We start from the raw sequence: 17,753 nt of genomic DNA on the forward strand, positions 1-17,753 counted from the left end.
CACTGGGCATATCTGCTGCAATAGACCTCTTTAAAGTGCTGAAGAGTAAAGATGTCTCTGTAAGACTAAGGTGTGCCTAATCCAAGCCATAAGGAGCTCTGGTGGCATACTGCCTAAGGCATTTGACTGCTAACCAGAAGGTTGGTGGTTCAAACCCACTAGGCACTCCTTTACACTCCATGGAAGGAAAACTGGGCAACCTACTTCCATAAAGATTTACCACTTCAGAAACCCAAAGAGGGTCACTATGAGTCAGAACCAACTTGATGGCAGTGAGTTTGGTTTTTTGTTTTATTTTAACCAAGCCATGGTATTTTCAATCACCTCATATGCATGTGAGAGCTGGACAACAAATAAGGAAGACTCAAGAAGAGTTGATGCTTTTAAGTTGTGGTGTTAGTGAAGAATACTGAAAGTGCCATGGACTGCCAGAAGAACTAACAAATCTGTCCTGGAAGAAGTGCAGCTGGAATGCTCCTTGGAAGTGAGAACAACCAGACTTTGTCTCACCTACTTTGATTATGTTGTCAGAAGGGACCATTCCCTAGAGAAGGGGATCATGCTTGGTAAAGTGGAGGGTCAATGAAAGAGGGGAAGGCCCTCAACAAGATGAACTGACACAATGGCTACAGCGATGGGCTCAGGTATAGTAGGGACTGTGAGGCTGGCACAGGACTGGGCAGTGTTTCATTCTGTTGTACATAGGGTTGCTATGAGTCGGAGCCAACTCAACAGCACCTAACAACAACAAGAAGACGGGAGGGAGATTATTGAGAAGTAGTTGATGTCAGAGATGATGGAGTGGCACAGGAGTTTGGAAAAGTTAGACATCTGAGATATCTTTAACCTCTCCCTCATAGGGACCAGCCTTGTGCTGATCTTTCTAAAAGAAAGCATATGGCTTCCTCAAAGCCCATAGAAAACCACAGATCCAAAAATAGATGAAAACAACTTGAGGCCATTTGGGTTTATTTGAAAGCAAGACCAGCCTCATTCCAGTGCTGGTCCTCACAGAGAAGAAAAGTCCAGGAGGAAGAGCACCAACTACATCAGGAGTCAGGAGACCTGAGTTCTAGTCCTATTTCTGCCACTCAGTAACTGTGCCACTCCAGGCAAGTTACTGCCTTTCTCTGAGCCTCAGTTTCCTCACCTGTGAAATCAAGGAATTGGACTCAATAATTTCTAAACTTGCCCTACCCAAAAGTTTTTATTCTCCTGGGCAACATCTATCTAGAGCACTTGCCACTGAACAATGGAGAGTGAACAAAAAGCACCAATGTTTGCCAAACTCCATGAGGCAGGCACCAGGAAAAGTGCTAGATGGAATATAAGGGCTCCAGTCTTACTGTCCCAGGACGTCCTCTCAATACCTCCACATATAGTAACCACAGCTAACATTTACAGAGGGCTTACTATGTGCTGGGCTCTATCCTTTACATGGAACACATTTCTTAATCCTTAACCATGGCCCTATTAATATGAAAGTTCTGTTGTCATCTCTGGTTTACAAATGAGGAACCAAAGGCTCAGAAAGATTCTAAAACTTACCAAAGATAATACGGTTACAATATGCATGCATCTGGGATTCAAGCAAGGCTCCCCAACTCTGAAGCCTGTATGTCATACTGCCTCAGAAAGGACCCTTTGCTCCTCTGGAATACAGATTCTGCCCCTTGCCCTTAGCCCATAGTTTAGTTATTGTTGTCACAATTACCTTCTTTCAAGTCAGCCCCCAACTCATAGCAAACCCAAGCACGAGAAAACAAAACACTGCGTGAGCCTGCACCATCCCCATGAAAAGCTGAGGATCGCACCACTGTGATCCATGGGGTTTTCACTGGCTAATTTTCAGCAGCAGATTGTCAGGCCTTTATTCCTACTCTGTCTTAGTCCAAAACTCTGCTGAAACCTGTTCAGCATCAGACCAACATACCTCCCCTGACAGATAGGTGGCAGCTGTGCAGGAGGCACATTGGCCAAGAATTGAACCTGGGTCTCCCACATGAAAGGCAAGAATTTCACCACTGGACCATCAGTGCCTCACATAGTTTGGACAGCAGTGTCATGATCTCACACAACTCATACAGGAATGCCCCCACGGAGAACAAAGAACAGGCACAAGGGTGCCCCAAGGATGTTGGGTCCCATAATGTCACAGGGGCCTCAGCCATGATGTTCTAGGCTTGGTACAGTGTCTCAATTCATGTAGCAATCCACTACTGAACACCTCTTGCGTGCAGGCCATTGGGCATTGCACTAAGGAAACCCCAAGATGAGTGGGAGGAGATCTGCCATCACTAGGCCATTAGCCAAGACTCAGATGACTAGACAGCCATGCTGAAGTAAGAGAATCATCCACGGATCGAAACCAAGATTCACAAGAGGAGGTCAGTTCAAGCTGACTGGGGACAGCAGTGAAGGCTTCATGAAGACAGACGCAACTGAAGTAATTCTGCAATTTAATTCAACAACATTTACTAACACCTACTACGTGCAAAGGCTCTAACAGGGGATCAAGATGAACCACCACCACTCATGATCCTAATGGAACAAAGACAAAGTAACCGATCGTAAAGCAACTAATAACTGCAGAAGAGAACAAAAATCAAACCCACTGTCATCGAGTTGATTCTGACTCATACAGACCCTACAGGACAGAGCACAACTGCCCCAGTTGGTTTCTGAGGTTTTAATCTTTACAGAAGCAGACTGCCACATCTTTCTATGGTGGAGTGGCTCGTAAGTTCAAACCCAAACTTTTGATTAGTAGTCGAGAGCTTAACCACTCCCCACCAGGGAAAACACGGGAAGGAGTCATTAATCCTGACCAGGGTACATGAGGAAACTAAGGCAGAAAATCTCACCAGAAACTAAACTTCAGTTTCCTGCATGAAAAATAAGGTTAATAATAGTATCTGCCTCGGGTTTTAATGATAAGTCAGTTGGTCCACATAAAACATTTAAAATGGTACCTGATGCCTGGTAAGCACTCAAACTATGTTGTTGCTGTGTTGTCATTGCTGTTGGTGGTGCTGTTATTGCTGTTGCTTTCAGATCTGAAGGTTAGAGGATGAGAAAGAGTCTAACAAGTAAAAAGAAGAAAATGACAGAATAGCACAGGCCTGGGAAAGGCCTTGGTGGGGAGGGGTGCCAATGCAGGACTGTTTGGGAAATCGAGTAAACCCACACCGCCCACCGCCATGCAGCCAGGGCAGACGCTGTGTGAAGGGTGGAGCAGGTGTGAACCTGGGAAGAGAGAGGGAGCAGCTCCCGGGCAGCGTGCTGTGGATCCTTAGACCACAGGCAGAAGAGGGACAAGGCCGAGCTCTGTGAGATTCTCCTGGAAGCTAGGAAATAATCAGGCTGAAGGTACCCAGAGCCCCAGGAGGAGGAGGAGGCCTTGCAGGCCAGAAGCAGGGCACAGAGTGTGAGGAAGGCAGCAGCCATGGCGGTCGGCACCACAGACGGGTGGCAGAGGAGCCCAGCTGCCACTGCCTCTCCTCCCAATGACTAATGGGAGCCCATCCGTCCTGGCTGACATTATTGCTTCCCGCTATCCATCTCCCACTCGTTAAATTACCACTTCATGGCCAAAATCTCTCTCATAATTGATAAAGATCTCCTTTTGATATTCAGCATTACTGGGGGGGGGCATTTTTTTTTTTTTATTCTTCATTATGTTTTTAATATAGATGTATTTTTTATTGAAAGCTGCTGGGAAGGTAGGATGAGGACAAGCCAGGAGGCAGTGATCTCTCACCCTCGCCTGCCATTCCTCCTGGGACAGCAGTTCGTGGCCACCAGAGCCTTCTGTTCATTCCCAAAACACGCACTCGATAGTCTTCTGGGGAACTGCCGGGGGTGGGAGCAAAGAAATCAGAGCTTTGTGCTTGGGATCAGTAGAGGCACATCTAAAGACAGCCAAAACCTTCAAGGTGGCCCTCAGCTTCGGGTCAGTGGAGCCACCTGGGGGTGGAAAGTGTGAGCTCACCCGGGCCAGGCCCTGCCAGTGTGGGAGAACGGGTGCAGGTGCTCCAGAGTGAAGGGACCCCAGGGGCTCACACGGTACTTAGACAAAACCAAACTTACTGCCATCGAGTTGATTCTGACTCACAGCGACCCCACTGGGTTTCCGAGGCTGTAAATCTTTACGGAAGTACTCGTCCCATCTTCCTTCTGCAGAGCAGCTGGTGGGTTTGAACTTGGACAAAGGTGCTCAGTAAATATTTGTAAAGAATATCAAAATGGCAAATGTTTTGTTATACATATAAACTTAACACAAGAAATAGATATCCAGTATACACACACACACACACACACATATATATATGAAAGAAATAAATGTATTTCTTCTTTCCACAAGAAATACATTATTAACACATGGCTCATTTTTTCAAGCTTTACTTTATTGTACTTCACAGGTACTGCATTTTTTACAAATTATAGGTTTGTGGTAATCCTGCATCAAAAGTCTATCAGTTCCATTTTTCCTACAGCATGTTCTCACTTTGTGTGTCTGTGTCACATATTGGTAATTTGCACAATATTTCAAACTTTTTCATAATGCTATTACACACTTAATAGACTTCAGTATAGTGTAAACATAACTTTTATATACACTAAGAAACCAAAAAATTCGTATGACTTGCTTTATTATAATATTTGCTTTATTTCAGTGGTCTGGAACTGAACCCACAATCATGAAGGTATGCCTGTGTATGTGTCTGTCTGTGTGTGCCTGTGTCTGTGTCTATGTGAGTCACTAAAAGAACAAACACAATAGGTGGTGTGGTCGCCAGCCTCTAAGATAGCCCTTGATGATTCTTACCTCCTCGTTAGTGGTCAAGCCCTGTGTAGCTCCTTCCCTTTCTGCATTGGGCTAACCTTTGTAACCAGTAGGACATTGTAGAAATGAAGTATGACTTCTGAGGAGAGGTCATAAGACATTGGATCTTCCACCTTGCTCTCTCTCAGATCCCTTGCTCTGACGGTAACCAGCTGATGCATCACGAGGACTCTCATGTAGCCCTATGGAGAGGTCCATATTCTCAGGAACCAAGGTTTCCTACCAAAAGCCAATACCAACTTGCCAACAACCAAGTGAGCAAACCACCTTGGCAGCAGATCCTCCAACTCCAGTCAAACTTTCAGATCACCACAGCCCTGACCAAAGAGTTCAATGTACTCTCATGAGAGACACCCTCTAAAGCCACTCCTGAATTTCTAACCCACAGAGATCGTATGAGTTAATAACCGCTTATTGTTGTTTAAAGCCAAAAAATAAATACATAGATATTTATAAATTTAAAAAAAAAAAAAAAGGATGAGAAGTTGAACCAACACTAAAGAGAAGGCAGCATAGACTAAGACAACATAGGGCATCTGTCACCAAGGATGGAAAAGTTTTCTGCCAGCACAGGCCCTACAGATGGAGTTCAGCCCTCTGGACAGGAAGGTCTCCTTTGGACCCTTCTACCCAAACCACATTCCCAGTCCTAGTTCAATTGAGGTGTTTCCATCCCTGAATACACCCCACACCCTAGCTCCACCAGGATGCTGAGGCAAGCTGCTGTCTTGCAAGTGACGACGACTGGAGCAGTAGTCCTAAATCCAGCACGTGACCATCTAGGTGACCCTGGGCACCTCTGCCTCCACCCCTGAGCCATGGAGTCAGCCTTGGGTACCAAAGCACAAAAGTCAGGGTTCCTGACCCCAAGGAACTGTACCTGAATGGCCTTAGGGAAACTGTGCCATTAACACTGACCTGCTGAGTTGCCAGCAACACCCCAAGGAGGAAAGGGCACTCTAGAAGCCCAAGGGACAGGCTTCCAAGGTAGCCTGTGAGAGCTTTCTAACAGTGGGCAGGAAGGGGCTAGCCACTAGATGGAAGGCTGGGTATGGATCAGAGAGAGGAAGAGAAAAGAGTTTTCTTCTATCAAAACAGTATATGGGACAGAGCCATATGAGGTATCAGAATACCTGGTTTAAGACCCCACCCTGCCATTTACAAGTCTCTCTGAACCTTGTTGTTATTGCGTGCCATTGAGTTGGTTCTGACTCGTAGCAACCCCATGTGACAAAGAACTGCCCCACAGAATTTTCTTGGCTGTAATCTTTAATGAAGCAGATTGTCAGGTCCTTCTCCCACAGAGCAGCTGAGTGGGTTTGAACTGCCAACCTTTCAGTCAGCAGCTGAGCTGAACCATCACATGGCCAGGGCTCCTTGTTCCTTGCATACATAAAGCACCCAGAAATAGTAGCTTAGATTTCCTGGCCATTTGCTGTAAGTGCTCCCCATTCATTAACCCATGTAATGCTCACAGCAAGCCTATGTGGCTGGTACTATTATCATCCCAGTTTTCAGGATGAGGAAACAGAGGGACAAAGAGGGATAAGTCTTAGGCCCAAGGTCACATGCTAATAAACCAAGAAGCAGTTTGGCTCCTGCCCACTTCAAAGGCTCAATATGGAGCTCAAGTATCATATGAAAGCAGGACTGAGAGTATGAATGCACAGGCCCTGCCCCCAAGACAGGCCCAGTGGAGGGGAGAATGGAATCCAGGCCTGGCAGAGCTGCACAGCCTGGTGGAAGGTACACCCAGAGGCAATGCCTTTTCCTCCTCCTCACCAAGTTTTCACATCAAAGCAAAGGTCCCATATGCAGACATGCAGATACAAGGGTCATCATAGAGTTTGATGGTCACCATCTGTGTTAGACTGGGTTCCCTAGAGAAACAAAACCAGTAAAGCTTATATAGAGAGAGAAAGAGAAATTTATCTTAGGAAAATGGCTCACACACTTATAGAAGCTGGAAAGTCCCAAGTTCTTGGATCAAACGTGAAGCTGGAGGTTTTTCCCGACTCACACAGCTGCAGGGGCTGAGAAGCTCAAGGTTGACAGGCAGTATACTGGCTGTTGACTCCGACAAATGACTAATCCAAGATCTCCAGGCCAAATGGTGGTTGTCTGCTCACAGACAGTTGTAAGCAGCACAACAGAATCCCAATCCACAGAAGAGTATCTCTTTTCCCAGGATGTCCATAAAGATACTGGAAGCAGGCCACACCCCTAGGGAAACTCCCTTTCAAAAGATTGGCTGCTCAAAACATATACATCTGATCCCATCATTGGAACAATCCACATCACAATTGCTTAAACAACACAGAGTTGTGGTCCAGCCAAGTTGACACACGGCTCCAACTATCACAGTCCACCCCTTGTCAACTTGGCAGTTGTACACATCTTCTTAACCATATATAATCTCTAAATAAGGACAATTATAAAGTCATATTTGCACCTAACATGATACGCTAACAAACATACAACCGAAACACATTTAACCTTATTTACATTTCACAGTTCATAACAGAAAGAACAAAAATATTTGATGCACATATACAATGAAGAAATGTAACAATCACAGTCCTCATTTCTGCAACTGGTCACGTGGTCATAGCTGATGTTCAGAACTACCTTCTTCCATCACCCATTCTGTATTTTCCTTGCCCTCAGCAAGCACCTCAGCTGGTTGTGGTTCTTTACCTGCTGGGGTGACCCAAATCTTCATTCCTGAAGGGTCTGGGCCATCAGTAGCCATATCAGAATTGGATTGCTGTAATTTTCCATTGACTCTAATCACAGGGCATGGTAGTTCTAAGAGAGGTCCTAAAGAATCTCCTGTATCCCAGACATACTCTTTTTTACCTCCATTATGTCACATCAGTCAAATTTCTCCTTGCTAATCAGAATCTATCACACCAGATAGTACAGTAATGCCCTTCTTTGTTGATCCAGAGGCATGAGGAAGCCAAAATGGCCAGGTGGCACTCTTAATTTCCAGTTCAATGCAATCAGTATTGTATCTCCAGGTGGGAGTGTTCCTTCCTTTGGCACTAAGATCTCCAGACCCGCAGAGCATAGGGTAGCAGGGACAAGAAGCAAAAATTTTTTGAGTGGGTCACTAGGGGTAATAGTGAGTGGTACCTGGACCCATGAATCACCCCTTGGTTCCTGGACCCGTGAATCCTGGCTACTGGAGAAACAGAACCATATACTGGATGCTGGTTTAGAGCATATACAGCCTCCTGGAGAACATTGCCCCAACCCTTCAAGGTATTGCCACCTAGCTGGCACCATATTTGTGTTTTAAGTAGGCCATTCCATCGTTCTATCAAGCCAGCTGCTTCAGAATGATGGGGAACATGATAAGACCAGTGAATTCCATGAGCATAGGCCCAGGCTGCACTTCATTTGCTGTGAAGTGAGTCCCTTGATCTGAAGCAATGCTGTGTAGGATACCATGACGGTGGATAAGGCATTCTGTAAGTCCACAGATGGTAGTTTTGGCAGAAGCATTGCATACAGGAAGGCAAATCCATATCCAGAATAAGTATCTATTCCAGTAAGAACAAAACACCGTCCTTTCCATGATGGAAGTGGTCCAATGTAATCAACCTGCCACCATGTTCCTGGCTGCTCACCCCAAGGAATGGTTCCATATTGCAGACTCAGTGTTGGTCTCTGCTGCTAGCAGATTGGGCACTCAGCGGTGGCAATAGCCAAATCAATCAGCCTTGGTAAGTGGGAGGCATGTTGCTAGGCCCATGCACAACCTCCATCCCTGCTACCATGGCCACTTTGTTCATGAGCCCATTGAGCAATGACAGCAGTAGCTGGGGAAAAAGGATGGCTTCTTTCCACTGAATGTGTCATCCTATTCACCTGATTGTTAAAGTCCTCCTCTGCCAAGGTCACCTTTTGGTGGACATTCACATGAGACATAAATATGTTTACTCCTCTGGCCCATTCAGAGAGATCTATCCACATACCTCTTCCCCATACATCCTTATCACCAATTTTCCAATCATGCTCCTTCCAAGTCCCAGACCATCCAGCCAAGCCATTAGCCACAGCCCATGAATCTGTATATAATCGCACACCTGGCCATTTCTTATTCCATGCAAAGTGAACAGCCATATGCACGGCTCGAAGTTCTGCCCATTGGTAGGATTTGCCTTCACCACTGTCCTTCAAGAAGTCCCAAAAAGGGGCTGCAGTACTGCTGCTGTCCACTTTTGAGTGGTGCCTGCATATCATGCAGAACAATCTATAAAACAGGCACAAGTTTTGTCTTCCTCAGTCAACTGATCATAAGGAACTTCCCATGAGGCCATAGGTTCAGACTGGGAGAGGGAAGGTAATGTGACTGGAGTGGAGACCATAGGCACTTGGGCCACTTCCTCATGCAAATTACTTGGTGCCTTCAGGTCCTGCTCGAGCCTGATCTCTGATATACCACTTTCATTTAATGATGGAATGCTGCCGTGCACATCCCAAGTTCTTGGATCAAATGTCAAGCTGGAGGCTTTTCCCAACTCACGCAGCTGCAGGCACTGAGGAGCTCAAGGTTGGCAGGCAGTATACTGGCTGTTAACTCCAACGAACGAAGAATCCAAGATTTCCAGGCCAAATGGTGGACTGTTTACTCACAGACAGTTGCAGGCAGCACAACAGAATTCCGATCCACAGAAGAGTATCTCTTTTCCCAGGATGTATATAAATATACTGGAAGCAGACCACACCCCTAGAGAAACTCCCTCTCAACAGACTGACTGCTCAAAACATATACTTCTGATCCCATCATTGGAACAACCCATATCACAATTGCTTAAACCACACAGAATTGTGGTCCAGTCACGTTGACACACAGCTCCAACTATCACAACATCCATGTCCATCATCCCTCATCCTGGCTCCAAGGTTCCACAACAAGGCCCTGGTTCAAGTGCAGCAACTCTCCCCGCTCAATGCTCCCGCCACCAAGGACCCTGTACACTTAGGCCCCTGCGTCACCTCCCTCCCCTCCACCTCAGTTCCTGCTGGTCCTTTCACCCAGAACATCTTCCCTATGCTGCCTCCACCAGGCCTTACACACCAGTGATGCTCTTGGGGGAAGAGCTTCTCTATCTGTTTTCTGAACTTCTTTTTAAACCTTGAGTGAAACAAGTCCAAAAAGTCGCCCTCCGCCTACACCAGTGGATTCATACAAAGCAACTTATGCACAGTGGTCCCCCTTATCTTCTTCTGAATTCTCAGAGCAACTTGGGTCAGATGGCCCACCAAGCATACAGCATACAGTTCTTTTCCTGGGCACTGCAGGAAGTTCAAAGACCTCCACTCGCTTACTCTGGACACATTTGTCAACAGGATAGATCAATCACTAGAAAAGGACATCATGTTTGGGAAGTAGAGGGCCAACGGAAATGAAGAAACCCCTCAATAGAACAGATTAATGCCATAGCCATAACAATGGACCAAACATACCAATGGTCATGAAGATGCACAGAACAGGGCAATGTTTCATTCTGTTACACATAGGGTCGTCATGAGTCAGAGCCAACTTGATGGTTACTAACAAATCGACAAACAAATGGGAAGTTATAAAATAAGATCAAGTCTAAATCCCTACCCTAATGGGAGCTCTAGGGGTAAAAGACTGATTTAAAAAAAATAAAAAATGCTTAATAAGAGCACACAGCCAAACCCCACTACCCCAAATGCCAACACAAACACAGCCTCTAGCAAAGGTATTCCTGTGTTATACCTCAGGAATGGACCTCATTTCCTGTGGTTATTTTCCACACAGTTTCAGAGCTGGAAAAAACCCTGTATGATACAACTATATTCCAGAACAACAAATAAAACTGGATCATTTCTTGAAACATACTGTGCTGTTGTTATGTGCCATCAAGTCGGCCCTGACTCATAGCAACCCCTCTTTGGGTTTCTGAGGTGGTATCACTATGGAAGTAGATTGCCCAACCTTCCTTCCAAGGGAAATATACTGTAACAAGATCTAATTTGTCTATATGTATGTGTGTGGGGGGTGGATATATGGGTAGATGAATCCATGACCAAAGGCACCTCCACCCAGTACAGTTGACACTGCTATCCATCACTCTTCCTAAGTCCCACTATAACTCCTAACACCCACCTCTAATCTTCCCACCTACATCTTTCCCTACCTGTCCCAAATTACTAAGAAAATTAGGCTATTAAATGGAGTTCTTTCAACAATCCCCAACCAAAACATCTCAGCCTCTTCAGACATCATTGCTCTTCTCAGGTCACAGAGGAAAAAGTTTTCTTCTTTTCTGATTTTAGGTCACCATTCTGCCCCTTCTCTTCCTCACAGACCACCTTCCGGAACATGCATCAATTCCCACCACCTCTCCTTCCTTCCCACCTGTTCCTGGGCCCCTAAAACTCATCCATTCACCCTGTTGTGTCTGCCCTGCCCCCAACACAGTCAGGCCCTGGGCGAACTCTGCAGCGATGGTGGCTCCCATGGCTCTTCTTCATCCACTCTTTTCCAGGTCACTCAGGACCTGGGGCCCACCCTCACCACTGTGCAGCATCAAACTGCTATCTGCCTGGTCCTTCTTCATGCTTCCAACTCCAACAGGCTGAAAAAGGCCCTTCTTAATATGGCCTCAGGCCCAACTTTGCAACCTAACCTCCACTATCCACTGACCAAGACACCACATTTTAGTGAACAAGACGATTCACCATTCATCCTCCTTGCTTGATGCTTTCCTGTACCTTTTCTCATGTCACCTTATTAGCCCTCTTCCAGCCTCTACCTCCTCCAGTCCCACCCATTTTGAAGGCTTATGTCAGATGCCACCTTCTTCAGAAAGCCTCCATTCACCCAAATATGGTTTTTCTCTGTCTCTCTCTCCTGCAAATTCCTCAGCACTTTACATGTTGCTGTGTTGTTACGTGCCATCGAGTCAGACCCGACTCATAGCAACCCCTCCTTGGGTTTCCAAGGCAGTATCACTATGGCAGATTGCCCAACCTTCCTTCCAAGGAGTGGCTGGTGGGTTTGAACCTCCAGCCTTCTGGTTAGCAGTCAAGTGCCTTAGGTACTATGCTACCAGGGTTCCCCAGCAGCTAGGGATTATAGCAATGTAAGTACCATCTTATGGACCCAGACTACAGAGTTGGAATGAGGTCTTACCCAACCTTGGCTTCATCACTGTGCCTTTTTCACCAAATACCAGCTGCCTAAAGAAGCTAGAGAAAAAATGAATGAAAGAATGAAGAGATGCTTAACCACAGAATGACAGACTGTTAGGGTCTAGAGGGGGGACCTCAGAGGACTCCTAGCCCAGATGAGGAAGGTATAAGAATAGGTTGGAAGTCAGTGGGAACCGATGGAGCCAAGAGCTCATGGGGAACCAGACTGGTCAACAGCCTCATGGCTTAGTCCTGTATCTGCCCCGTTCAGGGTGCAGAGACATCGGCTCAGGTTCCTTCCACAACATGGACCATGCATGGGAACAGAAAGAACCTGGTCAGGGCTGTCCTTTGCAGGGATGGTCCATGTCTTCCACACCCCTCTCGACTCTCAAGCTCAGGTGCCATCTTCTGGCCATGGACAGCACTGCACCTAGGGCAGGCAGTAGAGAGACAAAGGCTGAGGCCATCTTCAGCCTACTAGAGACTGAGGTCACTTTTGGGGCAGCAGAAATAACACCACCTCCTGGAGTTTGGGCTGCTAATTGCTTCCCAGAACTTGTCCCTTAGGACTTAAGCCTAACATTCAAAATAAGAGAAAGGGGGAAAAAATAAAGTTTCTTTCTCATAATACTTTCTGAGAAACTTTCAAGGCAGGCACACACACATATAATCTGAAGGCTGCTTTCCAGAAGGAAACACACCCCCCATCTAGCTGTGAGCCCCAGCACAGTCCCCGCCTGAGCCAATCCCATGCAAGAACGGTGCCTGTTCTCACTGACCCTCTCTCCTCTACACGGATGGGCAGACTGCTGTCCAGGGATTTGTTTGATCCAGAACCAAATGTAAAGCATGGAGTCACAAGTATTGTAATCTCTATACTGTCCCCTAGCCCCCTTCTGGGGACACCTCTCAGGGCCAGCTCCATCATACACCTGGTACAGGATTGATCTGAAGACATGAATGACTCTTCAACACCTCTACTGACAAGAAGGGTCCCCAGTAGGCATAGATGCTCCTAGGCCACCACCCCCTCCTATGCAGTCTGAAATTTAGAAGCAGTGACAGTCTTTGAGCTCTGGCTAACCAAGGTCTGGGACCTCGAAAGAAAAGGGTGATGCACTCAGGACTCCAGGGATGAAACAGCTGTCCCCAGAGAAATTCAGGTTGGTATGGAGGCCAGGATCAGCAGTCCTACTCAAACATGTTCTAGGGATGAGAGCTGCTCCCCAAGAAGTGTCATGGGAAGGGCTGGAGGAGGAGGGAAGCACACAGTGAGTGACTTTCCTCCGCCCTCATGCCCCCACACTCACCTACCCCGCTTCCCACACAGCCCCTTTCCCCTCCCTCCACCCACAGACTGAGAAAGTGTGTCACCAGGGAACAAATGCCATCTTCCCAGGAGGGAGGAGGAGAAGGAAGGGGGGAGGGAAGACTTTAACTGTGTGTCTATGGGGGCTGTGGTAAGGAACCAGAGGTTGCTGAGCCTCCCAGCTGTGAGGGACGCCCCTTCAGAATTGTGACCTTGACATCAGACACAGAGAGCACAAGGCACGCTGTGGGGCAGGTGCCACAAGGCCACACTCAAGACCACATGGTCAGAGCTGTGGAGAAGAGGCCCTAAGATGCAGGCAATTTCCCAGCCCCAAATATCCTTCAGCCAGCTGGGTGGCCCTGACCAGCAACACCCAGAACCTTCCATCTCGCTCTGCCCCAGCTTTGAGGGAGCCACTGCCAGGCTCTAGCTTCCCCACCAACCTCCACATCTCTCCACAGACAAGTTGGCCTCCAAGGGTTAATCTCCCGCTGCCTCCCCCACCCCTTGCATCCACCCCCACTGAGCTGCCACATGCCAGCAATGATGCACTTCACACTGTTATTACAGTGATTTATTTAGTTTTAATTTGGGGGTGAATCTCGTGCTGTTGGAAGGAGGAGGCCAACAGTCTTGGCAAGACGCAAAGCCATGCACCATGCCAATCCATCCCTTCTGCCTGGGGTCCCTCCAATCTAACTGCTCCTCCTAGCTTGTGGCCTAGTCCCTGACTCCAGCCCTGAATCAGTTTTCCCTTTGCTCAATCTCTTCCCATTTGGAAGAAATGTTTCTTGGTGGCAAAGGAATCTGCAGAGAATGCTATGTTCACCTCCTGCAAGATTCAGTCAATGAAGCCTCTCTCCAGCCAAGCTATCACTGAGGAGTGAGTTGCAATTATAGGCAACTGGCACCAGATCTGTATTAAGGGACTGATAACCAGGGCCAATTCTGCATAGATCAGTAAAAATGGATAAGATCATTATCCAACTTCCCCCTACTCTCAGCCCTTAGCTTAACTAAACTGTCACTCTTTTATCCATTAGTTTATGAAATACACACCGGGCATCTACCATATGGTAGATATGGTTCTGAGCATGTGTGGATACAGGGGTACAAGAACAATCACGGCCTTCATTCACAAGAGGTTGATGTCTTTGCAGTGCAACTGCCATATACAACCAACCACACCACAAGATGCACAAGTGGAGGGAGTCAAGTTCTGCAGAGTCCAAAGGAGGGATAGGATTGGTCTAGGGAGAGCCAAGCAGGCTTCACAGAAGAGGTGGGATTTGAACAGGACATCCTGCACCCAGCACAGTGCCTGGACTTCAAGAGATGATGGGATGGATAGACGAACAACCTTGAAAGACAAGGAATCACTTGACAGGGAAAGAACAGAGTAAAGACATTACAGCCAGATGGCAGATTGCAAGCAAAGCACTAAGGGCCTGGTGTACACAATGAGTCTCAGACCACAGTACAGTGGAGCAAGAACATAGGGAAATAACAATAACAACAGTAGTTAATGTTTGTTGAACACCTGCCCCATGTCAGGTACTACAGTAAGCGCCTTCCATTCATTACCCTTTCTAATCTTCACAACCCTATGAGGTGGGGACTATGGTTATTCCCATTTTACAGCTATGAGGTACCCAGAGGAGAAATCATTTGTGCAAGGGCACACACCTTAGAAGAGCAGAGAGGAATCAAGCCCATACAGGCCGGCTCCGGAGCCCCAACTCAAGCCACCGTACCACTCTGTTCTCCACATTACATTCAGGAAACTGACAGGCAGGCTGACATGACACCAGATTAGGATGGACCTGAAAGCCCTGCTCAGGATTTTATTCTACAGGCATCAGGAATAATTCAAGGTTGTAACCTAATCTTAGGTCAGGTATCAGCTGATGAAAGGCTAGCCTTCAAGATTCTTTTTACCAGGAAATTCTGGAAGACCCAAAGGATTCTCTAAGAGTAGAATTTCAAAGACAGTGATGGGTGAAGGGGAAAGGAAGGTTTTTCAGTAGGGTTCGCTGAAGAACCCTCAAATTACACCACCTCTAGTGACACAGTGGTTAAGGCATTTGGCTGCTAACCAAAAGGTCAGCAGTCCAAACTTACCAGCCACTCCACGGGAGAAAGCTGAGGTGGCATGCTTCCGTAAAGATTTCCAGCCTTGGAAACTCTACGGGGCAGTTCTACTCTGTCCTATAGGGTCACCATGAGTCAGAATTGACTCACTGGCAGTGGGTTTGACTTGGGAGGCTGGGCCTGGCCTGCTACAGGTGCCTGCTGGAACCCCTCCCAATCCCCAGAAGCACAGTGGCCAGAACAAGCCAGAGAAGGTCCATGCCTCTGTGTCCATTTTGGGTGCTATAATTCCTACAGGTCACTGCCACACTGGCAAGCGTGCAAGCAAGGCTGTCATACGGACAGGCCCTCAACCCCTTTCTCTGTAGCCCCAGGGACCAAAATGAGGATCAGAAAAGCAAGGTTTGAAGAGGTGGGTATGACCCATCATGAGAAAGCAGTTGCTTACAATTAGAGATGACTGACAACAGAAGAGCCTCCCTGGGCAGCAGATGATAGAGTAAGCATCCTGTCACTGGAAGTAATCAAGCATAAAGTGGAGAATGTTCCAGAAAAGACAATGTACAGGGCAATTCATTGGCAGCATCATACTGCAATGTACTGGAATCACTTACTAATGATACCCTTGGACATTTTACCTTATCCTCCATCCCTTGTCTGTAAAACAGGGTTAAAAACATTACCTACCTAATACGTTTCCCATAAGGATTAACTGAGACAATGTATGGAACAGCACAGCTGTTGGTATGCAGTAAACTCTCAATACTTGATAGATATCAGGTTGAACCATAGGACTCATAATAGGCTGCAGTTAAAAACAATCTAACAGCAATAATTTCATATGGTCTAACAAATATTTCTTACTCAAGGCCACGGAGGTTCTTCTCAAACTTTGATTTCGGCCCTGAAAGTTGAAATGAAATTTGGCTCAACTGGTGGTAGATCCCCAGCATCCTAGAGCTGGAGCAAGAACCCTTCAGGGCTTTTCAGAAGCAGGCTGTCCGGGGCCCCACCCCCCCCACCACCACCCCACCCAGCAGAGGCAGGTACCTCCTTGCCCAGGTCCTCACGGATGACCTGGCGGACCTCTTGCATGCTGCTCTGCGGGGCCTGGCTGTGAAGCACCTTCAGAGTGCTAGTATACTCCTCCGGCAGCAGGTAGTCCAGAGCCCCCAGGTGCTGGCCCACCTTGATGAAAGTGCCCCGGTTGGCACAGCAGAGCTCACAGAGTCGCCTGGCAGAGCGAAGGTGTACCTACAGGGAAACAGGCCAAGGCCAGAGAAGTATGAATGCAGGTTGCCCCTGGACATAGTTCCTTTTTCTGTCCCTCTCCTAAAGCCAGATTCACTCCCCAGTGTTCAGGGTATGCAAACACACACGCGCACACACACACACACACACACACACACACTTTCTCCTCCTTTGGTTTCCTGGTACCCCGAGAAACCAACTCCAACCTGACATTGAGACTGGCCTTTTCAGAAAGCCCCATGCTTCTGACCTCCTCCTCTCCATCAAAACTTACCCAGTCTGGGTCTCACTGACTAAGAAATGAGCCTTCAGGGCTTGAAACCAAGTCTAATCTACTAATGTTCCACTCATGGGTGTAGTGAGTCAATGTGTTTGTCACCCACCCCTCCGACACACTAATACTTTATGTTTGTTTGGAGCTCTACAATTTAAAATCATGCTCATATACTTTACTTCTTTTCATCCTGACAGTAAGCCTGGGAGGCAGGTACTGGTATCATTAAGGATAAGAAACGCAGATGTTTTGTTCAAAAAGAAATAACCAGAGTTCCAGCAAGATGGCGGACTAGGCAGAAGGACTGCATAGACCCTCTTCAACAAAGAAAAGGGAAACCAATTAACATAGACATAGATGATAATCTTGGACCCTGGAACCTTGAAGGGAAGGATGCAAAAGTGGACTAAACCCCAACTAGAAGAAGAATTTGCGTGAAAATACCAAAAAAGGAGACACACAGAGCAGTGCTCTGGCAGCGACCTGAGCGACCCTGACGGCACAGACAGCACAGACAGCTTGGAGATTCCCGAGTGGTGGTAGGATCTAAGAAATAACCTAAAAATCACCCTGCTAGCCAGGGACTGCACGGAGGACTGTGCACGGTGGCTGGGGAACAAATTGAGAAGGTGAAGAGAAAGGTGGGCTGAGCTGTGGACTTTTGCCAGTCTGGAGGACTCTGCCATTTTGTAGCTTTAAAAACCGGCTTGGATATTTTGGATATTTAAAGAGACAGCACTCTTGCAGATTCCTGTGATGGTAGGACTTAAGAATTAACCTAAAAATCACCCTGCTAGCCA

General features: G+C 47.0%; 1 protein-coding gene across 1 annotated transcript in view; it reads right to left on the bottom strand.

The window, feature by feature from the left end:
• ADCK1 (aarF domain containing kinase 1) overlaps nucleotides 1-17,753 on the bottom strand; it is a 200,739-nt gene that overhangs the window by 109,234 nt on the left and 73,752 nt on the right. Inside the window, exon 3 of the mRNA XM_007941406.2 lies at nucleotides 16,479-16,682. Within this exon, the coding sequence (XP_007939597.1) occupies nucleotides 16,479-16,682 (204 nt within the window). The remainder of the gene's footprint in view (nucleotides 1-16,478; nucleotides 16,683-17,753) is intronic.

This window comes from Orycteropus afer, unplaced genomic scaffold, assembly GCF_000298275.1.
Source record: "Orycteropus afer afer isolate SDZICR_OR568_19922 unplaced genomic scaffold, OryAfe1.0 scaffold00079, whole genome shotgun sequence".
Classification (NCBI taxonomy): Eukaryota; Metazoa; Chordata; class Mammalia; order Tubulidentata; family Orycteropodidae; genus Orycteropus; species Orycteropus afer.